The sequence below is a fragment of the Myotis yumanensis genome, unplaced genomic scaffold, assembly GCF_028538775.1.
Source record: "Myotis yumanensis isolate MYYU_CA2020_CCGP unplaced genomic scaffold, mMyoYum1.0.hap1 SCAF_9, whole genome shotgun sequence".
Classification (NCBI taxonomy): domain Eukaryota; kingdom Metazoa; phylum Chordata; class Mammalia; order Chiroptera; family Vespertilionidae; genus Myotis; species Myotis yumanensis.
Window position 1 is genome coordinate 40,325,935 of NW_027223760.1, and position 27,191 is coordinate 40,353,125.

Here is a 27,191-nt window from a genome sequence, read left to right on the forward strand (position 1 = left end):
GAGTAGACAAATCATTGAACCACTTATTTTATTTGATAAGATAAGGATAACAATTTGATTCAAGAATCAGAGGCCTTAAATAAAAAAAAAAAATGTTAAACATAAAGACTTTGTGCATAAGTCTAAATGAAAAAACAAAACAAAACAACAACTATGAGCAAAATGAAACCCAGCTGATCAAATCAGTTTCCATGTTCAGAGGAGAACATAAAAACAATCAATCAAACAAACAAAACAAAAAAAAAACAGCCCTAGGAAAGGAAGAGGGAAGGTGAAGAGCTGCACAGGACATGCTCTATTTGACGCTGGCCTATGGAGTCACCCTGGATTCCACTAAAAGTCTGTATCTTGAACTAACCATCTCAATATTTTAGTGGGTGTGTAGTCATGGGCTCCACCAACCTATCTACAGCCGAAATGAACAGGTGTCAGGTCAGGTAACAAACGACAAACATGCAAAAACATCTTTCTTCTTTCCTGCCTTCCTTCCCTCCTGCCTTTCTTCCTTCCTTCTTTTTCTCCTCCTCCTTCTCTGACTGCTTCTCCTCATCCTCCTTTTATCTATAAAGTTCTCAAATATAAAAGTTGTTGGCTTGATATTAATTTTACATTCATTTTCATCTTACTACCTATCTTTATTCTGTATTGTTAGATATGTATCTTGAACACATCATAGAGTAAAATACTTTTGCTGAATTTACAACATGACTCAATTAAAAAAGACAGTCTGATATATTTTTCACACCATTAGTCCAAAAAGCAATGCTGACTCTTTGGTTGGCCAATAATTAATTTCTCTGGACCATTTCAGATGTCTGTGCAAAGAAGGGTTACTTATCTGCAGTTATGAGACTATCGTAGTGGGGCTAATGAGTCCCCAACCAACTGTGGTTCCTTTCTCTTCAGAGCTACACATAGAAGAGGTAAGCATTACAAAACAGGCTTCTAATAAAAGCTTTCTAGATGGTCACAATGGAGGGACATTTCTATATCCTTGCATTCCACAGAAAGCAAGAGCTTATTTTTTTGAGTCTAATATACTTTCTATGTCTTTCCTTGTCTTCTTTCCCAAGTTTCACTAAATTACTGTAAACACCATAAGCACATGGGTGGAGTATCTAAGCTCCTTTTCAATAAAAGGGCAAGAAAATGATCTTTCATAATTAAAGTTTGATGGTGTCATTTATATTCTTTATTTTGTGTCTGCATATGTCATAAAACATAACAACGTAAGGAAGCTATACACATATAAGAAGTGTTACTATTGTTATATATAACAATTCATTGAGTATAATAAAATATAAATTATAGTTTTATACAATAGGTTCTGAAGATTCTAGTGACATTTTATGAAAATAAGATTAGGACCAGAAATATATAATGTGTTAAAGGAAATGAAGATACATTATACAGAAGACTAACACACATAAATAACAAAATACCTGCCCTACAATACCCTTTATGTAGCCTTTCACCTTGTGATCATCCTTTCCTTCTTTCTTTAGTAAATATGTTCTACCTCCTTCCCCCTCTGCCCCCTCACAGGATCCGTTCATAATTTACCTATAATGATGTTGTGATGATTTCCCCCCACTAAGGATTCCTCTTCTCTATATTATAAGGTGGCAAAATGTGGGAAGGTTTTGCTCTACAGATTTGTGGGTCTAGACACAATGTTCAGAGTGGTTAATAAGGAAATCAAGTTAGGTGACCAAGAGACATTTGGCTACACTGTTCAGAAGGAACATTTGGTCATGTACTTACTGTACCATAATATATTGAAAAAAATCATAGTCAATTTTTATCATACTAAGTAGCATAGGTGTAACATCTCTTGACACAGGTGAGTGGCCTGCTTCTTCATTTTGCTGTTAGCTTATTAATCATCAGAGCATACATAAACCAAGCCCTTTGCCTCTTTGATTTAAGGCAGCTATATATTCATCTTTAATCCTGCTGCTAAAATGGAAACAAAATGCTTTCTTCATATACCAAGATCAGCACAATGAAGTACTCATCTGTCCGCCCCATTTGTCCTTCTTGTGGCTATCCACTCTCCTTCATGAGATACCTGGTGTGAAGACTAGTACAATTTGTATCCATGTGGCTAACCAGTCTATACAGATTTAACAGAGCAAAACCTTTCTTCATAATTTATGTTTCCTAACAAGGTAATAATTTGATCAAAAATGAAAGAGTAGATGGAACTGAGAAGAATGTAAAACAGTGTGTAAGTTGGGTCTGATTTTTCTCTAATTATTCAAGCTTCAAATGGATGTCTGAAGTACTGTAACTTGAGAAACACGATCAAAGGAGGTATGTGAGGAAGGAATAATTGGGATCATTTTCTCCCAAATGTTTCTAGAACTAAAAGATTGAGTTTTATCTTAGTTGCTTAAAAAATGTATGGCTGTGCCTGGCCAGCGTGGCTCAGTGGTCAAATGTTGGCCTATGAACCTAGGACATCACAGTTGAATTCCCGGTCCAGCTGATCAATGATTCTCTCTCATCACTGATGTTTCTCTCTCTCTCCCTCTCCCTTCCTCTCTGAAATCAATAAAAATATATTTGTTAAAATGTGTGGCTGCAAACTTACTTTTGAGAAGAATATTAAACCACTTAATAACTTTTTAAGGTTTAATGAAGTGAATATATTCAAAGGGTTCCTTCCAAGTTACATACATATATAACACATATACATATGTGTATAATTATCTTTGAATTTCCTTACATTTATTATTTTCTTCATTTGAATCAATAATCAGATGCTGAAATTATTCATTTCATTTTTTACAAAATACATCTGGAATGACCTGAAATTATTACATAAGAATAAAAGTCCAGGTATCTACCCTGTGCATGAGAATTTTGTTTGTCATCTTAGATGGAGGCAGTGAGTGGGAACAGCCATAATTTAAGCTTACTTTTTTGTTAATAAAAATGCTATTTTTCAGCTTCCCTGAGGGATACATTTTCCTTGTATTTTTCTAAGTACATTTTCCATTAGACTATATTATACTGACTTTTATTTTGTATTATGTATTGTGCTTTTTCCATGTATAGTAATATAGCTATTAAGCCTTCCTAGTCTGTGTATATGAAATAATAACTTAAAATTTTCAGTGGTTAAAATTAATATTTTTACTTGCCAATAGAAAGCAGAGAATAGAGAATTATTTTTCCTTCCAATATTCTACTGCTGAAAGGCAGTAAATTGAGACCCATTTGACACTCTTTCCATAATGTCGTATCTCGAGACATCTGTAGTAGTGAAGAATATACCAAGACACATCTGCACTGCCACTCTTAGTTCTGCCCTTTTCCCAAAAGAAACTTTTAGCCTTTCATGTTGAAAGTAAATAGAAGTTACCTGAATATTATTGGTGTTAAGAACTAAGTTTCTGGTTAAATATAATATTGTACAAAGAAAGGATGCAATATTAAGTTTTTGGTTAATTTCCCCTAAGTCATTTATTTTAACGGGCCAAAGTAAAATAACAAAAGAAAAATCTTTAATCATTTATAGAATGTTTTGTTCAAAATGGATTGCTAGTCTGATTAAGTCCATAAAATTCACTGAGCCTGGAGAGAAAAATCATAAACCCACCTAAATGGGAATGCTTTTCACTACAGAAAACCTCATAATTTTTAATCTTATCTGATTATGCTGCCATTACATACATTGCCTATATAGAACTTGAATGCTAACCCCTGGATTACTGTAACCAGAGATTAAAGTTTATGCTAAAGAATGTTCAAATTTTGGGTTTTATCAAGAAAGCTATAGTGTTTCAATGTATCAAATGCAGATAAGCAGTATTCTGTTTAAGCATGTAAGTAAAAAGAGAGAATTCTGTAGTAACATGTAATTTTAAAATATTAAGCTAAAAAAGTAAAGAAGAATGCACCATTCTCAACAATAAAGATAAATTTTAAAAAGAATGTACCTTTCAAATTATTTATTACATTTCAGAATAAATGTTAATTCCACTTGACAAAACATTTTGAAAGACAGGAATGAATGGAAAGAAAATGATGTGGCAGCAAAGAAATGCAAACGATATACTATAACAATATGAATCACACAAGAGACAAATTAATGAATAAATAAATAAAAATATTAACAAAGTAAAAAATTACACGAAGTGTTTGGGATTATAGTGGGAGCTGCCAAGAGATATAAATAAGTGTAATAATGAAAAGGCAGTGTGTTAAAAGTATCAAAAAAAGAAGCATTGTGTTTCTTACCCTTTGCAACAGCATGGATGGACCTGGAGAATATTATGCAGATTGAAATAAGTCAGTCAGGGAAAGACAAATATCAAATGATCTCACTTATACGTGAAATCTAATGACCATACTAAACTGATGGACAAAACAGGCCCAGAGGCATGGAGGCATGGAACAGACTGACATATCTCAGGGGAGTGGGGGACAGAAAGAGATTAACCAAAGACTTTATATGATCGGGGCTGTCTCACCCAGTCTCGACCGGGGCCGTCCGGGCAGGGGGAGGGACAACAGAGGTTGGCTGGCCATGGGAGGTTGGCTGTGGGAGCGCACTGACCACCAGGGGACAGCTCTTGCATTGAGCATCTGCCCCCTGGTGGTCAGTATGCATCATAGCTACCGGCCGGTCGTCTGATGGTCCGGTCATCTGATCATCTGGTCGTAACGGCCGCTTACACTTCTATATATATATATATGCATAGGGACACAGACAATAGTGGTGAAGACCTGGATGGGGTAGGGGCTGGGAAGAGAGGGGCCAAGGGAAGAGGGAAGAGGGAACTGGGGACATCTGTAATACTATCAACAATTTTTAAAAAAGAAAGAAGCATTGTGTATAGTGTTTGAGAAGCTCAGCCTTTGTAATGAGACTGGACTAGAATCTTAGCTTTGCTGTTTCCTAGAGCTTATCCCTCTTTAACACAGCTATGATATTTACCTTATCATTAATTATGTGGGTTAAATGATAGAGAATGGACTTAACATAATACACAGAATATAGTAACAGGTAAGTTAAGAGTATTATTTTTGTTTCCAACAAAAGCTAACTTAAAGCTGATCAATATGGGGAGTTCAGCAGCTAAAGTTTGTGCCCCTAGGGAGAGGAGCGGCCTAGAGGCACAGGTGGGACTTTTCTAATAGGGCCATGGAAGGGTGCACTATCAGGGCACAGAGAAGGACTAAGTACAGGTTCAGGAGGGAGAGCACACAAGTTACATTCAGGAGTTACACAAAGGCCTACTAACTGGTTTTCTGTTTCTTACTTGTGGGCAATATTAGGTTGTTTGAAGTTATACTGCAGCCATACTTCCGAGTGCTGAAAAAGCCAAGTTCAACTGTTGTCAGTAGCCTTGACCGTGGGATACAGAAACCTGGGCAAGTATACCAAATTATCTAATGGACTATAAGAAGGAAACATTAAGATTTTTATTGTAATTTCAATCTAAAGTTATATTTTGCTAACTTTAATGAAAAGACTGACACCACTATTTATTTGTTTCTCATGTTAGTTGATCACATGGTCTGTGAGAATCCTGGGAGAAAACTGGAAGTTATACTGTAAGGAAAAGATATAGTGAGGCAGTCATTTCATTTGCTCACCTTTATATAACAGCTTATTTTTTGTTGTTGTTGTTGTTAGGCAGGTTTGTGGCTTGTATTACCCAGTTTCAACTAAACCACCCTTTCTATAATAGTTAAGTGGTAAACAAAATATTCTTTAAAAATATTTTCACAAAAAAAGCATGTGTTAAGGATAATACTAATAATGTAAGAAACATAAAGCACAGTAATAAAGAAGCTTACACTCAATGTTGTTATAAGCTTTTCATCAGCAACTTTACAAGGTAAAAGCAATGATTACCAAGTTGAATCAGTTCTGACACAAGTTGGCCAAAAATGTTTGATGGTACCGGAAAACTATTCAATAACTGTATTTACATCTATTATTGCTAATAACACATTGCCTGCACACACAATGTGTTTTTCATTATAGTAAGTAATATTATGACAGGATCAGAAACTCACATTATTTTCAGCAAATAAGTATTCTAGTACTTTATAAATTTTTAGTAAATTGAGTAATAAAGATATAATATTCATATGCATTTTCTTACTGAATAATGTAAGAAAGAAGGTCATATGTCATTTGGTGGAAGTTGTTTTTTCTACCATGTAAAAATAGCTAAAGTAATATGTAGAAACTAATATGGTGACAAATCAAACTGCATGTCTTCATTAGCAAATATTATTAGAAGAAACAAAAAAAATAACTAGAAGGTTTGGGGAAATCTTATTAGAGCAAAGTAAGTAACAAAAGGTTATATAATAATAAAAACATGTTCAGTTTATAATGTTCAATAATTCTGTTTCAATAAAATTCTTTAAAAAGTACTACTGTGAGACACAAAGAAATAATATACCAATGAAGATAGCCTCCATATTGAGGGATTTGTATAACAAAGGTATATATGTTTTTAAGTAAAAAACTACATATTAGCCTGGCTGTTGTGGCTCAGTGGTTGAGCATTGACCTCAGGAGGACACTGATTGATTCCAGATCAGGGCTCAATCCCCACTAGGGGGTGTGGTGTGCAGGAGACAGCCAACTGATGTTGATGTTTCTCTCTCAATAATGTTTCTCTCTCTCTCTCTCTCTAAAAATCAATGAAAACATTAAAAAACAAAAAATAAAAAAACCTACATATTAATTACTGAAGAATAGCTTTTCTGACTGAAATTATTTTTTTAAAGGGTAAGATTATAGAGATAGCAGTACATATAAAATTCATTTACTTCTACCAGTTACAAGTAAGCTAGAAATGCAGAGAGTACCTTATGATTCTACAGATGTAGTACACGTTGTATACTACGGAGACCTTTATATTTTGAAATATATCTTTAATATTTTGTACTGATTTAGAGAATAACTATGCATTTTAGCCACAAAGGTTTAGTGATTACCTCACAGGAAATTAATTTGAAAAGTTATAAATGTGAAGATTTAATTCCTTTTTAACAAAAGTAGAAGAATTGAAAATTTGCCCAACTTTTGGGTGATGACAAGTGGTTATCAGCAATATACTACTTTTTAGATATTTAGGAAGAAAGTAAACCTTGGTTATCAGCAACATGCTACCTTTTGGTTATCAGCAATATGCTTCCTTTAATTAGGAAAAAAATAAATAGCTGTCTCTTCAAAAAAATTATATGTGAAAACACTCCTTTGAAGATATAGATTTTTGGAAATTATGTGATTATGCTATATGAAATGGCATGTCATTCTTAAAGGCTTTCAGATCAGCTCATTTAACAAGCTTTGCAGAGAATATTTTATTCTGTTTATAAATCTTTCAGATAAAGAACTCTGGTGAGCTTCAAAGACATTTGTTAATAAAATATTTTAAAACACCTCATTTTCTGATAATTGGTATCGAGGAAGATTAACATTTATTTGTAGAATTTCTACAATTAAGGAAAAATTTTGTTTTCAATTTCAAACTTAGAAAACAGCAAGATTTGGCAAGTACAATCTTTGATCCACTTCTTCCAATTCTGGTATATGCTTGTGGGTTATCTTTTGTTGTTGTTGTTATAATAGCAATTAAAACTAAATATCAAAATATAAAAATTAGCTTAATTTAGAAGTTCAATTTCAAATAACTCTATCAAAATATTTCAGACCCATATTTTCTAAAATATTGAAGCACAGTCAATCAATGCTCTCTATAAAACACTATCTTTAATCAAATTTTAATGTGGTCAAAAGTATCTACATTTAAATACATATAATAAAATAATTTTTGTTTATTTCACTGATTTTTATTTTATTTATTTGTCAACATTTTATATAGTAAATTAGTAACTTAGTATATACACTTAATTTAGAAATGAAATAAGTATATATATTCAGATGTATATTTTGAGGTTACAAAATAAAGAAAAAGTCAGGATAAAAAAATGATAGAAAGTGATAAAGGTGCAAAATAATATAAAAACTAGTGCATTAACAAAACATTAGGACACATTGTTCAGATTGTATTTAACAAGCAATAGAGAATCAGTAGGTGTATGAGAGCAACAGAGTTAAACTGTCCAAGTCCTGCAAAATCATAATGACCTGATGAGCATATACAGGAGAAGGGAGAAACGGAAGGCATGGTGACCAGTGAGAGATTATTTAAATCACTGGTGAAAGGCCAGGAAGGCCACGCATAGGATAGTGTGCTTCGGAATAGGAGCTAATGAACTGGAGTGTGATAAACTGGATGTGGAGAGCAAAGAGCATGTAAGAAGGAATCTCAGATCACTCATCCTGGGAAATTAAAGACAGGGTGAATGGTGGTGCCTTTATCAGACATAGAAAAGTCAGAAGCAGAAACTGCCTGTATACAGACTTCCAGCTTGCAATCAGGCTTTGAAGTGGGACAATCTATTGAGTATTTTAAAATGCAGGTCTGACAATTAAAAGAGGGGCAAAGTACACAAGTGGATTTAGGAATTGTCCATGTGACTTCACTAGGAGAAAAGACAGAACTCGAAAGAAAACAAGAAACCTCATGGTATGGAGAGTGGGAAAGAGAAAGTAATAGTCACAATAAAAAGCTCAGGAGGGATGATCGGAAAGACAGAGAGAGAACATTAAGGGAAGAGCCATGAAAGAAAAGGTTAGTTTAACAAAGGGAGAAATGGTGAAAAGCATCAAGCTCTGCAAGTGGTTAGCTAGAAGCTATGGGTGGTGGAGGTGGTGGCTGATCCGCATATTAGAGTAAGGAATACATAAATAAGCATCTATTTTCTCTGACTCTAATAAACTCATTTATATAACAAAGGGAGATCAAAATTTATTTAATGAGATATACATCACATACCAAAGGTAGGTCAGTAACTATGTGTTAAAAAATTTAAACAACAAAACAGAACAACTGAACCAGAGTCTGGATGGACTATAGGTTCTAATTAGATTTATCATATTAACTTTTAATACTAATAAATCATTTCATTTTCCTGCAAGTCATTGCTAGCATCCAGAAGGTGGAGGGACTGAGCAAAAAAGAAGGGGGTAAAAAAAAACAAAAAAAACCAAACAACTCATGGACAGGAATAACAGAGTGGTGATTACAGAGGGTAGGGGGAGGGGTAAGCGGAGGTGGAGATGGGTATATGGGAGATAAATGGTGATGGGGAAAAAATAAAATAAATAAATTTATTCAACCAGATATAATGTAAGATTTCCTGTAATCTGAAAAATCATAGTTCTTCTAAAATTGATATTATTGCTTTTGTAAATATTGGTTAAGATGGGGCACTCTTAAAAGTTCTACTAAAGAAAAAGAAAAAAGTATATGTATATATATATATATATATATATGTATATATTATTGCAGATTATGCTTGGGTTATAAATAACCCTTCAATATTAAACATATTGAGCAAAACCACAAACAGAATACATTAATTAAAATCATACTAAATACTAAAATTAACTTTAAAAAATGACATTTGTCTTAAATGTTTCCACTCTTTGCAATCACAATTATATAATTTTATGGTTTAACAAAGGAACTTGAAAGTAACTTGTTGACTCTTAATTAACCAAGTGGATAAGGGAATAGAAACTTAAAAACACACATATTTCATATTAAAGGAGGATACTGATTTTATGTTCATAGTGGAGATAAAAAGGAATAACTTAAAATGGTAAGAAATGTTTCTTTATCACTCTATAGGATGTGGATAAATTATCTGATAAGCATAAAAGCTAGAAAAATAAATTTTATATCTATGCTTTAAGCTCTCAAAAAAAAGTTCATTTTAACAATCAACTGTTACACTTTTCTGAAAAAAAATTACTCAAAGGATTTTCCTTATATAATTACCATTAAGCACTCTAGGTACTTAGGTAAAAATTAGTAAATTATATACATAAGCCTGTGCAAAGTTAAGAAAAGATAACTTACCGTTTTTTCTTTCCCAGGTTCCACCTGATCAGGCTTCGCTGCACATACTTCCTGTGGCTGATCTTTTATTTTTTGAGTTGCCCCATCATCTCCCTCAGGCAATGTCTGGAGCATCCCAGGCAGTACATCCTCCATCTTCATCGGTGGTGGTTTCTTTTCTTGCACTCCCTGAGGAGCCACTCTGTCTTCAGGAGTTTCTTCAGCAACTTGTACTTGAGTTTTAAGTAAAGTCTGTTTCTGTTCCTCCTCTAGAGCTGATGCTTTTGCTCCTGGAGGAAACTTTTTGTCTTCAGGGGTTGGCTTTTTGTCTTTAGGAGGTGGCTTTTTTTCTTCTGGAGGTGGCTTTTCGTCTTCAGTAGTTGCCTTTTTTTCTTCAGGAGGTGGTTGTTTTTCTTCAGTGGTTGGTTTTTCCTCTTCAGGAGGTGGTTTTTTTCCTTCAGTGGTTGCCTTTTTTTCTTCAGGAGGTGGCTGTTTTTCTTCAGTGATTGGTTTTTTTTCTTCTGGAGGTGGTTTTTTATCTTCAGGGGTTGCCTTTTTTTCTTGAGGGGCTAAAGCTTGGTCTTTTTCTTGTTTACGCTCTTCTTGTTTTTTATCTGTGGTTACCTTGGGAAGCATTTTTTCAAATAAAGGTGTTTCTTTTACTTTTTCTGGTATGATTTTTTCACCTTCTGTTTTTCCTTCTTGTTCCTTCTTTTTAACTTTTCCTTGACCAGGCATTGCAGTTTTCTGAGGTGATTGTTCTATAGGGAAAGGTATAGGAGAGGCTTTTGGCCCTGATGGTGCAGGAGGCATTTTGCCCATATCTCCAAGCTGCCCTGACATCGCTCTCTGGGTTTGGCAATTTAAACAAAGCCATTCTTGAATCTGCAAATAAAACAGCATTAAACAGATTAATTATATGATCATGTATTTGTCACACTGCATTTACCAAGGTTAAATCTGGCAATTTCTAGTTCTTTTTTGTATATGGAGAATTGGATCACTGTTTTCTAAATCAGTGAAACAGTGATTTTAAAGAAGACTGTAAAAAAACTATTTGAAATAAAAAAATATGAGGAATCCTTAAAGATGACTAATTTACTCTCCTCACTATAAAAAAGAAAATAAATCTTTAACAATAAACATGGACCCAGGAAAATACCCTCTCTCTCTTTTTCCTTTTTCTGTGTGAAAAATCTGCATTTGCTCCAAATAGAACTATTAAATTTCATAGTAATTTTCATGTAATCACCAATTAATCAAGATTTTTTTTTAAATTTAGCCTATTTTTCAAGACTCACTTAGGCATAATTCTCTATGTGCTGTAGGATTAAAATAAAATTTCATTTTTAATAACATTCACACCTCTCATGCAGTTGAGCAAGACACATTCACAGGCTCCAACTGTTTGGTATCTTTATCCCACAGTTTTTTGAATTGCTGACCAAAACAGTTCCTTATATCTCTGCTCCTCAGTGTAATTCATGGGCTACCTTTGCCAAACTATGGTGAGGACTTGCAAATTCATGGGAACTACACCAAAACTATTTTAGCAAGATCCTGGCATAGAAGAATGTGGATCTGCCCTTTTAATAAATTGTTGGTTAATTCTTTTGCAAACTGAGGACTGAAAACTCTCTCAAAATATGTACAAATAATTATAAGGGAGACAGATTATATCGACTAATATTATTATAGAATCCTTCCCTTACTGATGTACATTGTGCATTTTCTTACATTATACTTGCTATCATGTACAAAGTAAAAGCTATACGTATATATGGCTTCTAATTGTTACCATTTAATGAGTACTTATTCTGGAAAGTACACAATTGGAGGTTCATACAAAATAGTATTGCATTCATATGTTTCATTGGCTTCTGCAAAGTTCAATTTCAAAATGCTTTTCATACTACTACATCACTCTTTTCAGTTGCATAACTTAAATTATTTAGAGACAAAAATCACTTACTGTTCTAAGATATTATCAGATATATTAAGTTTCATTTCTTACTAAAGCTTCCAATTTCTTTAGAGACATAAAAAAGGTTGCTTTATAATGGCTCTTTTGAAATCTGTAAGCCACTATAATTCTTATTTGCTGATCTAAAAGAGTAAAGACAAAAGTCAAATATTTAACTTCAGGAAGATGCTGTCTACAAAACATTAGTATGTATTATGGATTAATTTGCTCTTTGTGTGTATGATCATCCAGTACCAATTCCCTTCTTAATTTCCTTCTTAAGCTGCTCTGAAGTGAATTGTGGCTTTTTAATATAAAAGTCTTAGGGGAAAAAAACCTGATTTGATCCCTTATGTCAAATACTAAAAGCTCCAGCCCATGTGCAGAATCGTCCCTGGAGGAGCTACTTGCATATTATTTACAGAAAATCAATGTTAATCTCTGCTGTGGGTTTAAAAACTTGGTTGAGCCACATTTAAGAAATCTTCATTCAGAATCTGATATTTTAAAAAACAAAACAGACACAAAGAGCTGTATCACTGTGCCATTTTGTGAAATGGATTCTAAAATCCAAATTCAGGTGTGTGTTAACTATTTCCATCCAGGGCATATCCTAATGTAAACAAGGAAATTTTTAGTATACCAAGAATACAGGTTTAATTACATTGGCAATTCTTTTTTTTAAATTCTTTATTGTTTAAAGTATTGGATATGTCTCTATTCTCCCATTGACCTCTCCCTGGCCACCCTACCCCCTGTCCCCTACACATGCCCTCACCCACCTTGTGTCTGTGTTCATTGGCAATTCTTGTCAATTTAAAATATGATTATTTTATCTGAGTTTTGGAGAAATATAATTCTTACAAAATTCTCCTCTCTTGCTACTTTCAGTATACAATACCACAGTGGTACAAAACTCTTGTTAAAAGGTGTGTTGAGGAAATTAACACAGTGACTATTTCAAGATAGTATATTCAGTATTTTCACACATTTGAAGTTCAGATAGGATAAAAGGTATGTTCTAATTAATCTATTATAAAACACTTCATTCTCTTAATTTAAAATAATGCTTAATAAACATACAAGCAGTGATAACCCACACATTACTGAAGTCTCAAGGCAAAGAGAAGGCAATAGTGCCAATCTAAAAGAAACAGAATTCATCCTTACAGTTTCATTGGCTACTTCAAATTCATGTTTTGCTTGATATCTCATACATATTCATTTAAACTTAATATTTTTAATCATTGCTATTTTGCGATATTTTTAACATGATGTTGCTTTACTTGGTCTCTTGGTTGCATGATTGACTTGCATTTTGAGTAAAACTACAAGGCAAAGCCTAAATTTTTTTTTACTGTCATCAAAAATTAATCTGGAAACTGAGGTTACTATTCTTATTATGTTACAAATAACTGCCAGAAGCCGGTCCATCCTTGAGGCTTGACACAGTTGCCGCAGGGAAGAAACATCTGCACAGCATATGTTTCAAGGAACCTGGGGTATATGGCATACTGTTCTTAATATGTTTGCTCCCCTTCTTAAGTGTTTTAACCAAGGTCACCTCTCAGGGAAAGGTTGTTTCCCCAGGTGGAGATTTTTCCCTGGAGTTAGGGATTAACAGGACTAAGGAAGGGAATCAGTAAAACCCCTAACTAAGTGCCAGGCGGGTAGTTAATCACTTTAACTACGAACAACCTTGGAATGGAGATAACAAACACTCTAACCTTTGGAATAGGATGGGTAGGATTAAAATCAACTGGTATAAATACAGATGTAACAGAAGAAAAAAAAAGAACCTCACTATGCTGATCAACTGAACACTGTCTCCGTGTCCTTCATTCTTCGCTGACTCTGTCCACACCTTTGGGAACCCCTGGACCTGCTGGGGCTGGACCCCAACAAATAACTATGACAACTATGTATTTACTAGAGGTCTGGTGCACAAATTCATGCACCAGTGGAGGGTCCCTCAGCCTGGCCTATCGGATCGGACCGAAACTGGCTCTCTGAAATCCCCTAAGGGGTCCCAGATTGCAAGAGGGGGCAGGCAGCCCAAGGGACCCCACCGGTGCACAATTGGGGCCAGGTAAGGACACAGGAGGTTGGCCAGCCAGGGAGGGACCACAGGAGGGCTCCAGGGTGTGTCCAGCCCATCTAGCTCAGTCCCAGTTGGCCAGACCCCAGCAACAAGCTAATCTACCAGTTGGAGCATCTGCCCCCTTGTGGTCAGCACAAGTCATAGCGATGGTCAACTGGTCCACTGACTGTCCCCTGGTGGTCAGTGCACATCATAGCTAGCAGTTGAGTGGCATTAGCATATCATTAGGATATTATGCTTTGATTGGTCGGTCAACTGGACATTTAGCATATTAGGCTTTTATTATATAGGATTCTGCATATTTCTTTCTATTTCTATCTATGGTGTACACATAACATTTGGAAAGTGTATTTGTAATACTTATTCCATCAAGGAATGCACATCAAAGTAGGAAGATTAGGACATGAGTAAAAATAAGTATACTAATAATTTGCATCAAAAATAAGGAAAATAAAAAGAATGCAATGGATTTAACAGGATTGTCTGATGAATCCATTTAGAACATAGATTTAATACATCATGAGTCTCACAAGAGTATTTTTTCACCAATCAGAAATGTTGAATGGATGGTCTCAAATATGTGTCTCTTCTTTCTGCAGCCCTAGAACCAAAATTAGAATGCCAACATAATCAACAAGGACATTTTAATATCAATAAAGAACTGAAAGACAGAGAAAAAACTTATAGTAACACCAAAATTTTATATTTCTTTAAACATGTACATTTAATTTTTTTTTTATTGCAAGGGTAGAAAAACTCAGAGGCAACAGTAAAATCTAGAGTAGAAATGAGAAAAGAAAAATGGACCAACATGAGTAAAAATGAAATTTCATTTTGGACAACAAAAGTCATTGTCATTATCATACATCACTAAATACAAATACAATTACTGGAATAATTTGCTTCACAAAAATAATTGGGGAAATGCTCTGTAAACACCTAAGAAGATGTAAAAATCTGTGGTTCACTTTTTTTTGCATTCTTTACCAAAAAATAATACCAAATATTTTTTTTAATCAATATAGTCAGGAATTTAATTAAGATGTATTATATAACTAGGTCCAAAAATATTATCTGTACTCTTAATTCCTCAATAGCTATACCATTAAATACTCATAATGTTTCTAGTCCAGTGGCAATCTTGATAAATTAATCAAGATTCTTTAAATTATATAGGAATTCAGTGCATAATAAACCAATGACATATATGATTTTCACTAGCTGAAAAGATTTTACCAGACATACCATTATGTAACACTTGCAATTGTGAAACACATGACTATTCGTATTTTACCTTATAGTTAAATATCAAGTTATGGTTTTCTCTTTGAAATAAAGACAGTCAGTTAGGCAATAAAAAATGTACACTATAAATTATGTATAATGTATTATATACGTATATATGTGTATATACTGAAAGCATTTCTATTATTTACTTAGTTTACTACATAAAAACTTACAAAATATAAATGCTTATGTAAGCTTTTTAACATACTAGTCATCAATATGGATGCTCTCAGACCATTTCTATTTGTTTTTCTTTGTTTTTAAAATAGATATTACTTTTAGTATACTCTTAGTATCTTGATAGTACAAAACATAATAAAAGTTTATATTTCAGCCTTAGCTAGTTTGGCTCAGTGGATAGAGCACTGGCCTGCAAACTGAAAGGTCCCACGTTCAATTCCAGTCAAGGGCACATGCCTGGGTTGCAGGCTCGATCCCTAGTGTGGGGCATGCAGGAGGCAGCCGATCAATGATTCTCTCTCATCATTGATGTTCTCTCTCTCTCTCCCCCTTTCCCTTCCTCTCTGAAATCAATAAAAATATGTATTTTTTAAAAAGTTTATACTTCATCTAGATTTTTAATGTATTAAATAAATTCAAAAGACTCTGTAAAATCAAAAACATTTTATTCGAAGTTTTAATATTAATAACCAGTATATCAATATTCATCCAAGTAGGAAAAATTCTGTTAGTTTATAAAAACTGTAACCCCACTTTGATCAAACATACTAGAACATTCCTATTCAATTGTCAGCTAGTACATGTTAATAAAATGTATTTATTTTAAAATTAAATAATCAGGGCTTGTTCCAAACAAAATATACCTCCAAAAATCCATTAATCTTAAGTGGAGAGTGGGAAATGAAGGCAATAAAAACACAGAAAAAAGGATGCTGCTGTGCTACTCAGCATTTTTCCATCAATAAGCAATTTGCTTTATGTAACATTTCAGCTGTAACTATAGCAACAATACCATTAAGGAAAATCTGAGAACTTCAGGCTTGCCTATTTATTTTTCCAAGTATCTTTTCTGAAGCATGATAATAAGACCTACAGCAGGTTGAAATTTGCCATTAGACTTAAAAATGAAAGGAAAGCTATGGTTGCAAAACCTACACAGCATGCATATTTGTATTTGAAAAATCTTAATAGCATTTTCACAAGAACTTTCATTAAAAGACCAACTGGACTGATTTTTGAAGTTTATATAATTTCCATCAATGTGGTATTTAAGCAGAGACTTGGGTGCCCCTACTCAAAATTATGTAAAGAAAAAGCTAGCAATCAAGGAATTGGTACTACTAGTATAATACCATTGAGTTTCCTGCTTACTATTAAGATTTTGAGTCAACAATAAAATTTTTACATGGGTTTTTGTTTTTCTGTTTATTTGATTATTATTCAGAATGTTATTTTTTTAAGCTGAGAAATAATTACACTAATAATCTTAGAAATTACTATAACTCATTGACAGATGCAAAAATTGGGAGCAATGTTATGTGCAAATTGTCACTTGTATCAATGTCACTTATAGTCTTAGCATTAGGGTGTTCTGTTTATTGAAGGCCCATGCACTCTTACAATTCAATTTACATCCTGAAAATCATTTTTTGCTTATTAAATGTCTAAATTATTTCCTTTTGTCCTTGAAAGGGAAAAAGACTGAAATCACAGTTCATGCGTTCTTTTTTCATATTACAAAATCAGTTGTTCAGACTACACAATTAGGATATTAGAAATCTGTGATCACTCATGAGACTGCACTGTGCAACTATATGCAATAATGTACTTATAAAATTTCTATTCTTATTCCTTGCTTCCTAAAAGTGAGTAAGATGTGTGTCGACTCTTTTTCTTATCATACCCTTTTTGACTTGAATATACACTTCCTCAGTATTTTTGTTCCCTTTACAAGCATTGAAACAAAACTAACTCATATCCAAAATACATAACTGAAATATTGGGGTTCATCCTCCTTTAATCTATATGTAGTTATAAGAATTATATCAAAGTATATCAGAACATAACGACTCATATAAAAACTAAGCAAAAAAGGCATTTAATTTTAAAGGAATTACTGAATGTGAAGGGTAGGAATCAATAACAATTCTAATAGAATATTGGATACTGTTAGGAACCTGTACTGAAGTTATCATTATCACTCTTAGGTCTAAATTGATCAGTGGTTCTGTCCCTACTCATCTCTTCTTTTATGTCTATGCTTATTTCTCTAAGATCCTCACACCCCTATACAACCACATGAAGTCTCTGTTTCATTCAGTAGAATCTTTAAATGTAAGTTTCTATATAATGTAAATTACATTAACAGAAATTAGTATAATAGAAACATGCCAACTAAAGTCTTTTATTTTACACCGGGGATTAAAGCTATATTTAGATTATAATTGCATACTCCTAATTGATATTCTTTTTCAGTCAATTCTTCTTTGACTAAATCAGGATAATTTTTCTAGCCACTTTCTCATCACAGTTCATATGTATTTTTCTAAACTAAAAAGTAATCTCAGAGTGTTTGGTATTTTAAATACCATTACATAAATAATATGTAAATACACAAATGAATTATTTCAAATACCTCTGAATACTACATGAACACAATTTTATCAAACTTATTAATGAAAATCAGAAGCTTAGTTTCTTTTTATAAATAAATATATGCAAATGAATATATATTTATATTTATGCAAAATATATATTTATTTGCATGGATAAGAACAAAATAGTGTTCATTTCCCTAATATCTTCCTCACTCCCTCCTTCTCTCCTTCCCTCCCTCCTGTCTATCTCTATCTCTCTCTCTCTGGATAGAGGGCAGCAGGAAGAGAGGAGGTATGAAGATCACTCCCAAATTTCTGCCACGAATTTCTGGCTGGATTGTTGTATCATTTACTACGATAGGAACAACAGGGAGAAGGAGATATTTGAATATCCAATATTTTAAAGAAATTCTTTAATGTATCAAGTGATGACGCTGAGTTAATTGTACCTATGGGTCGGAAGCTCAGAAAAGATATATGATACAGAGATACACATTTGGGAGTAACAGCAAATCTATGTTTTAAGCTATGGAAATTGATGAAATCCAAAGAAAAGGATATAGAGTAAGAAGACATAAGGAGCTATAGCCAAACCCTGAAGCTGTATAACATTCGGAAGCTTGGTTGAAGGTAATGACCTAACATCAGAGCCTGAAAATGAGCAGGGAAAGTCATGGGTAGAACAGGAAAAGAAGCATGAACCATGGAAACCAAGAAAAAAACCTTGGCCTGTGTTTCCAAGTGGTTAGAGCATGTTGGTGTATGCACCAAAGGGTCATGGATTCAGTTCCCAGTCAAGGGCACATACTGAGATTGTAGGTTGGACCCCCAGTCCTGGTCCGGGCTTGTGCAGGAGGCAACCAATCGATATATCTCTCTCACATTGATGTTTCTCTGTTTCTCTCTCATACCCTCCCCTTTTCCACTCTCTCTAAAAATCAATGGAAAACTATCTTCTGGTGAGAATTAACAACAACAACAAAAAGGCAAATAAACCAAGAAAGAGAAAGTGAGGAGAAGCAGTCCTTGCCCTGGGTGGGTTGATGGTGCAAATAAACTGGATTCCCGAAATTTATTAGAGACTAGCAAGAACCAATTGTTTTGGTAAATTGATATAACAGAGTGGTTGGGATATGGGAAATGCAAGCATAAAATATAAGTAACCCTTTAGAGAAGTTTCATGGTGAAGGGTAAGTGGAAATAAATCACTACATGAAATGAATATAAATTCAAGGCCATAAAATCTGAAAACAGATAACCCGGATTTGGAGACAGGCTCTGCTAGTTCCTAGCTGTGTGGATTTATATAAGTTACTTAATCTTTCTGTGCCTCAATGGCTTCATTTTAAAACTGGTGACAATAATAACTTCATCAGAGGTTTTGTGAAAACACACATACACACACACATATGACATAAGTGGAGTTCTTAGAACCATATCTGGTAAATAATGGATACTATACATATTTGTTATAGTTTAGTTCAACATGTAAAAATCTTAGCGCACTCAAATGCTGATTGACAGAATCCAACATAGAAGAAAATATGAAATATATTTATCATTATCTTCAGGAGAAATTGATGATTCTAATCATCTCATTTTTGCTTAAGAGAAGATTCTATTTTTATGAGCATTTTATCACTTTTATAATAAAATACTAATTATATTTTAGAAAAAATGCATGTCATAAAATTATGCATAATTATATATGTTGGGAAAAGAATAACAATGATAAAAGCTATTATATTTATCTACTTTTGTTGAAAATCTTACATGTAATTATGTGTGTGTGTATATATATATATATGTATATAAATAGGAAAATTACTGCAGGAATATTTGCCAAAATTATTAACAGTAGCTAATTATAAGTGCAGAGTTATAGAGTACTTCGATTTTATTTGCTTTGCTCCTGTTTATTTTCTACATTTTCTGCAATTAATATTAATTATATATTTGTAAGTGGAAAATGCTACTTAAAAAATTAAAGACATTTTTCTCTGGATCCTGGAAGTCTATAAATTAGGGCTTGATCAGAACCCAAGCTACTTAGCTGATACTGAAGTACTGAACATGGGCCAATCTCCGGCTACTGAGTCAGCACTGGCCTTTCTATCCAAATCCCTGAGGTAGAATCAAAAATCTTGTTAGCTACATATTGCTGTCCAAACAATGTTCATGAAATACAAATCTGTGTATGACAAACTCCTAGAATGACTCTCCTTCCTTATGAATAAAACTGTCCATCTGTAAGCCCCACCACATGCATTCAGAAGTAGAAGGTAAGTGAATACATTTTCTCTCTCATGGTTAAGTGTTTTTCATTTTTCAGTTTACTTGCTCAGAGGCCCTTTCTTTTCTCACATAAAACTGGTGACAATAATAACTTCATCAGAGGTTATTAGCCAAGTTTTGCCTGTCCTTCAGAAACTGTTTTGTTAGCTAGTACTCCCAAAGAACATATGCTTTTTATCACGGCCACGGTTAAAAAATCATTTCCTTCAGGCAATTATTCTTCGCACACTCTTTAGTTTTGCAGCACTACACATTCTTATGTCTATCTCCTTTGTAAAAGTGCAGGAACCTGGCAGTGTTCTAGCACCAGCTCCCATTTGTTTTCATGCAAGTACACAGTCTGGGGAGATAATCAAACACTGGGAGCAGGTGCTGCTCTCCCCACTGCTCCCCGAGTTCCCCATGTGAAAAGGACATGGACACCCACTAACAGAGGCCCAACAACAGATGGACCGACTAAGATGAGCACTGCTGCCAAAATCTGGAAATGTCAAAATAAAACACAACACAGAGGTTGAGGGAAATGGGAAAGTAATATGTGTGAAAATGGAACCTGAAATTAGAATCAGTGTTGAAGAAAGTAAGATTAAAAATGCGTTTTCAGTTTCTGCAAGAATTCAGTTCACATGCGGATGTTTTTAAAAAGAGGATGAACCTGGCCCTTATTTTCTGTACATGTGCTACAGAAGCCTGGGGGATGCTTATTTTTTGATAGTCTGTTTTAATTGTCTTAGCTCTCTTCTGTTTATTTAGGAAGCTTATGCTAATAAGCAAATATAGAGGTCTGAGCCATTAAAGAATGTGTGTTTTTGTTGTTTTTTAATCCTCACCTGAGGATATTTTTTTCCACTGATTTTTTTTTTTGAGGGGGGGGGGGGGGGGGGAGAGAGAGAGAGAGAGAGAGAGAGGAAAGGAGAGAGAAACGTCAACGTGAGAGAGACACATCAATTGGTTGCCTCCTGCATGTGCCCCAATCGGGGCCAGGGAGAACCTGCAACTGAGGTATGTGCCCTTAACCAAGAATCAAACTCGAGACCCTTCAGCCCAAAGGGTCTGCAGGCCGATGCTCTAACCAGGGCTAAAGAATTTATTTATTTTTTTATCTTGGCTTCAAGGAAAAGTTACTGCTTGGGCAACCGGTAGATTCGGGAGAGGGTAGAGATGAAGAATTGAGATGAGGTTGGAGAAATAGGTCTATTATTGGTGGGCCTTGCAAGCCAGGTTCATGAATATGAAAGTCATCCTTTAAAAAGAGAAAAATCACTGCAGTGTATTGAGTAGAAAAATGTAATGTATGACATGAAGAAAATAAATATTAAGAAAATTGTTCTGAGTGCTATATAGGGTAGTTTGAAATGAGAGAAATGCTCGGCACTGACTTAGCTGAAAAGTATGCTAGATAAAGGGAGGCTGGCAAAAAATGCATATCAACTTTCCTTTCAGACTATGGGAAGCAATCAACAAGCAATCCTAGGTCAGACTGTAGAGCCCAGGGCAATTCATGTGCTTGACTTTCTGGTTTAAACCATGTTAGGAATGAGTAGTCCTCATCTGAGGAAGGCTTAAAGTGGTTTCAGGGAGAATCTGGCTGTTCCCTTAGTGAATAAACTTTGGCTCCATGAGTCTAAAGGAGAACAAGAAAAATGAAAATCTTTCTGAAGAATAAGAAGACAAATAGGTCTCTAAAATTGATTTATTAAAGTATAAGAAAAATAATTAGAAAACAATTTGGCATGTTGATAAAATGTCTAAAAATGCTTTCTATGAAGTAGGAGGGAGAAGATCTAGAGATAAAAATACATCTTTTATAAGGCAATGAAGATGGGTGAGGAGAGGAAGAATTGAAGTAAATTAATAATGCAGTCATAGAGTTAAACTGAATTTTGATGTCAGAAAAGAAAGTATAAACTTTAAAAAACTTGAATGGAGTTGAAAAGAACAAAGACAGAAAAATTAAGTTGGTCAATGAAAGGACATGAAATAGCTATAAACACTCTAGAGAATGAAACCAGAACTGGAACAGGAGCGATAAGCACAGGCACAGTTGCTGGAAAGGACTAGCATATGCAGATGGTTGACTGAGCTCCAGGAAAAATCAATGCAGAGACATATAACTATATTTATTATCTTAAAATCATTATACCATCCTTTTCTTAAGGAGATATTATAATTCATATTACATTTACCGCCGCAAAATGAGATTACGCTTCTGTATCACTGAATACTAGATAATATTTTTACACATTTTCAGAGAAAAGAGACATTAAAACACAAACTGTACACAACCAAGTTTCTATATGATGACATAGAAATACATTACATAAATATAATGTACTAGAGGCTCAATGCACAAAATTCGTGCAAGAGTAGGTCTTCCTTCCCCTGGCTGTCGGCACCGGCTTCCCTCCAGCACCCGGGACCTGGGCTTCCCTCACAGCCCCGGCTTCGTCCTGAAGTTGGTCTAGTCTAATTAGCATATTATGCTTTTATTATTATAGGTAATATATAGACTCATCATGTAATAGTAACTATAAGATTTTCATGGGAAAAATATCTTGACAACACATTTCAAATTGCTAAACAATAAATCTAAATGAAGAACTCCAAAATGGAATAGCTGTACTGTAAGTGAAACACTCCAAAATGTATAAAATTGTTTATAGCAGTATTATTTATATTTTTAAAAAAGCTAAATTAGAAGCATGCTAAGGGCTCCAAAATAAATTGTCATGCACTGACAAAAAAAATCTATGTATCAAAATGTTTACAAATGTGTGGGTTTTTTTTTTAATCCTCCCCCAAGGATACTTTTTCCATTGATTTTTAGAGATTGGAAGGTAGGGTTGAGGGGGGTTGGGAGGGATGGAGGGAAGGAGAGAGAAAGAGAAAGAAAGAAACATCAAGTTGAGAAACACATTGATTGATTGCCTCTCACACTTACCCCAATCGATTAGGGCAGGGGATGCAGCAACCAAAGTATGTGCCCTTGACCAGAAATTGAACCCATGACCCTTTTGGTCCCTGGGCCGATGCTCTAACAACTTAGAATACCAGCCAGGCCTTCAAAATATTTTTAATGCCACAGAAAATGTGTAACACATAATTCTGTTAAGTGAAAAAATAAAATATAAAATTGCAAACATGTATAGCTATTAATAAATATCTACAGAATCTCAGAATAAATGTGACAAATAAAGAAAATATGTAATGTTAAGAATAGTTGCATCATCAGGGAAATCAGTTATGATACATTGTCCAGTTTTGTTTTGGTTTGCTAAATAATTTTATGTATTTTCTAAATTTTCTACCATTTTTTTTCTATTATAATCAGGGAAAAAAGATTAAAATGTCAAATTTTGGTATTCTGTTGAAAGTGTTTGTGCATTTTGGTATTTGAACGGTAATATATCTGACAGAATTACATACTTTTAAAATATGCTTAGTAGGGTTATATTTAAATCATCCTACAACCACCCCACTTTAAGTGGGGATCTACAAGTCACCTTGCAAACACAGATATTAAATCTTAATTGATATTTTAAAGAAAATACTAATTTGCTTTTAATTTCAGGGAGGAGTCAGCGGTTTACTGTTTGCTGTGACTACGATACAACTTTTTTTTGTTTGTTTGGGTTTTTAAAATTTATCTTTATTATTGAAGGTCTTACAAATGTCCCCCTTTTCCCTATTATCTCCCACTGTACCCCCAGGCCTTCACCACACTATTATCTGTGTCCATGGGTTATACATATATGCATATAACATCTTTGGTTAATCTGTTTTGAAACTTAAAATAGCAGCCTAAAAATAAGGACATAATTGAGGTGTACTTAGTGAAGTATTCCACAACATCAAAGAATTGATGGCAAGTTTTAAAGTATAATACGTTTTAAAGGTTATTTAGCACTCAGAATACGTATTAGAGGAAAGCTTTTTTAAGATTTGAGTTATGTGGAAAATACATCTCTGGAAGGTGAAATAACGGAGATGAAAATGAAAGAACTGCCCTAACCAGTTTGGCTCAGTGGATAGAGCCTGCGGACTAAAAGGTCCCAGGTTCAATTCTGGTCAAGGGCATGTACCTCGGTTGTGGGCACATCCCCAGTAGGGGGTGTGCAGTAGGCAGCTGATCGATGTTTCTCTCTCATCGATGTTTCTAACTCTCTATCTCTCTCCCTTCCTCTCTGTAAAAAATCAATAAAAAAGAAAATGAAAGAACTATGATGGCACATACTAAGGCGCGTGGCATCTTCCTGTTTGCTTATAACTTACACGTACTAATATTGAAGCTATATTCAATGAATATTTCTGGAACCCTTGTATGAATATACGAATGAATGTGTGAACGAATAAGTGAATGAAAGTGTCAACAGTGAGTTGTTAAAATAACCTAAAGAGATTGTAGTTCTTTCAACATATGTGTTTTGCTTTGCTTGTAAATAGTGTAGCTATTTTAACTTTAGACCAAATGAATTTTAAATCTTTTAGGGGTAAAGCAGGAAGAGGAGCAGAAATAAAGAACTGAGTTCTCTTGTTTCCATTTTAAATCAATTTAGGCAAAACTATATAAAACCTATATTTTATAACCTAATGTATTGGATTTAATCTATTATAACAGGCAGTCTTCTGATCCTAAGTGTTGAACAAGAAGATGAGATTGAAAGAGAAACCGTATTCACATAGCCAAGTACATATATGACATTCCATTGAGAATGTGAGAGCCATAGAATAAGGCATATCTTTAACTTGAAACTGATCACTATGTGAAAGTACTAGATATTAGTCCTTCAGAGCTTTAGCACAAAGGACTGTGGCCCTGAGTAGCAAGACAAATGATTATGTTTTCAGCAACAATGTCTCTACTTGGGAAGGAAATAGGGTTAGAATATGTAGTATCTGGGTGCCATGACTAAGACAAGCTTAATACACTTTGGGGCCAATCTTTACTAGTTCAGTCAAAAACTAAGTAAACATGTCTTGTGCCAGTGTGGTGCAGGTATGTAACTAAACTAATAATTCCCTAATGTATCAATGCCAATGACAGTAGCGACAATAGTGCCTAAACATCTTATGGTTTCTCAATCTCGAAATTTCAATAACCATTCCAGAAAACTTGTTATTTTCTGGAATGCACACCTCAAACTAAGGAGATGGAAAAGCTGCCTGTTGAGTAATTTCCGTGACTTGACTCGTCTAAACCATTCTGTCACTCAGTGATAATCATTGCCCACTGGCTGCAGGCCAGTCCCCATGTTAGGTGCTACTGACACTCACTAGGGAAGAAAAGGCCCAGCTCAGCTTTATAAGCCTCACAATTGGTGGAATGAGACTGACATTTAAAACTCTAATACAATTTGATAAGCCTGGCCAGTGGTTGGCAAACTGTGCTCGGCAAACAGCGGCTCGCGAGCCACATGCAGCTCTTTGGCCCCTTGAGTGTGGCTCTTCCACAAAATACCGGCTCTTCCACAAAATACCGACTTCTGCGCATGGGCCACGAAGTTTCAATCGCACTGTACGTGCGTACCCGCACATGGTATTTTGTGGAAGAGCCACACTCAAGGGGCCAAAGAGCCGCATGTGGCTCTCGAGCCGCGGCTTGCCAACCACGGGCCTAGCCTAACAGTTGGGATTTTATCAAAATAAGAGGAAAGGAGATATGTCACCCTTATAATGGCATGAGCCAAGGTATGGTTGGGTGAGAACACCTGGAAGCTGTCTTCTAAAAGCAACTGTAAATCAGTCTTTGCCCTTGATTTCTTCACCCTCTGTCTCTTTGGTCCTTTTGCTTTTATGCAATTTACACTGCAGAGTAGCATAACGGAGAGAGAACTGTACTGCAGAGCTGGTGTGATGAAAGTGAGGAACACACTTTGGAGCAAATTTAAAGGGGTGTGGACAAATTAGTAGTCACAAGATAGTCACAGGGATGGCAAGTACAGCTTAGGGAATATCCTATGTAATAAAAGGCCAGCCACAATAAGCATAACAACTGGAACACCAGAGACCAGAACCACCAAGGCTCCTGGTAGGGCTGGCCCCGCCCCCAAGCAAATGGTTAGGGGTGATCAGGCAGGCAGGCAGAGTGGTTGGTTAGGGGTGATCAGGCAGGCAGGCAGAGTGGTTGGTTAGGGGTGATCAGGCAGGCAGGCAGAGTGGTTGGTTAGGGGTGATCAGGCAGGCAGACCAGCGGTTAGGGGCGATCAGGTAGGCAGACAGCCCCTCATAGGGCTGGCCCCACCCCCCTAGCAAAGAAAGAGGGAGGCCCAGGCCACCGGTGGCAATTCTGTGGCAGGTGTGCATCAGGCCAGTGATAGCCCTGAAGAGGGAGGCCCAGGCCAGCCAAGTCATCATACCCCATGCCTGTCACCTGAAGAGGGAGGCCACTGGTGGCGGGGGGAAGAGGGGCAGCGCTGCACAGATGGCAAGCAGTGGCAGTGGTGGGGATGGGGCCAGTTGCCTGCAGCTGGCAGAAAAAAGCCCTGATAGGTCCTGATCTCAGGCCAGCCTAGGGACCCTACCCGAGGGGTCCCAGATTGTGAGAGGGTGCAGGCCGGGCTGAGGGACCCCCCTGAGTGCACAAATTTTTGTGCACAGGGGCCTCTAGTAGTCAATAATACTGTATGGTGCCAGGTGGGTACTTGAAATACTGGAGAGATCACTTTGTAAAGTATATGATTGTCTAACCACCATGCTGTACACCTGAAACTAATAAAAAATAATATTGAATGTAAACTGTAATTGACAATTTTAAAAAATAAAGGAGCATGGAAAAGCTCAGTAGCCATATATTTTTAAAAATCAAAATTAATGCCAAAAAATCTCATGAAGAATAAAATACATCACAGAGAGGTGGTTGCTGTCCCTTTGTTCCACAACTTGTGTCATTGTGAAATGAAAGGAGACATTCCAGTCAGCCCACTGGTTCCCAGTTGGCAGCAACCCCTTCAGGTCCCTGTCAGGTCCTACCATGGCTGGATTTAGGAAGACTGATGGCTGTGTGTGAACAGATAGGGCAGTACAGGACTTTATATCTACAG

General features: G+C 35.2%; 1 protein-coding gene across 4 annotated transcripts in view; it reads right to left on the minus strand.

The window, feature by feature from the left end:
* PCLO (piccolo presynaptic cytomatrix protein) overlaps positions 1 to 27,191 on the minus strand; it is a 280,850-nt gene that overhangs the window by 156,324 nt on the left and 97,335 nt on the right. For all 4 annotated transcript variants that reach the window (XM_070424153.1, XM_070424152.1, XM_070424154.1 and 1 more), the window contains exon 4: positions 9,969 to 10,832. In XM_070424153.1, coding sequence (XP_070280254.1) covers positions 9,969 to 10,832 — 864 coding nt within the window. The remainder of the gene's footprint in view (positions 1 to 9,968; positions 10,833 to 27,191) is intronic.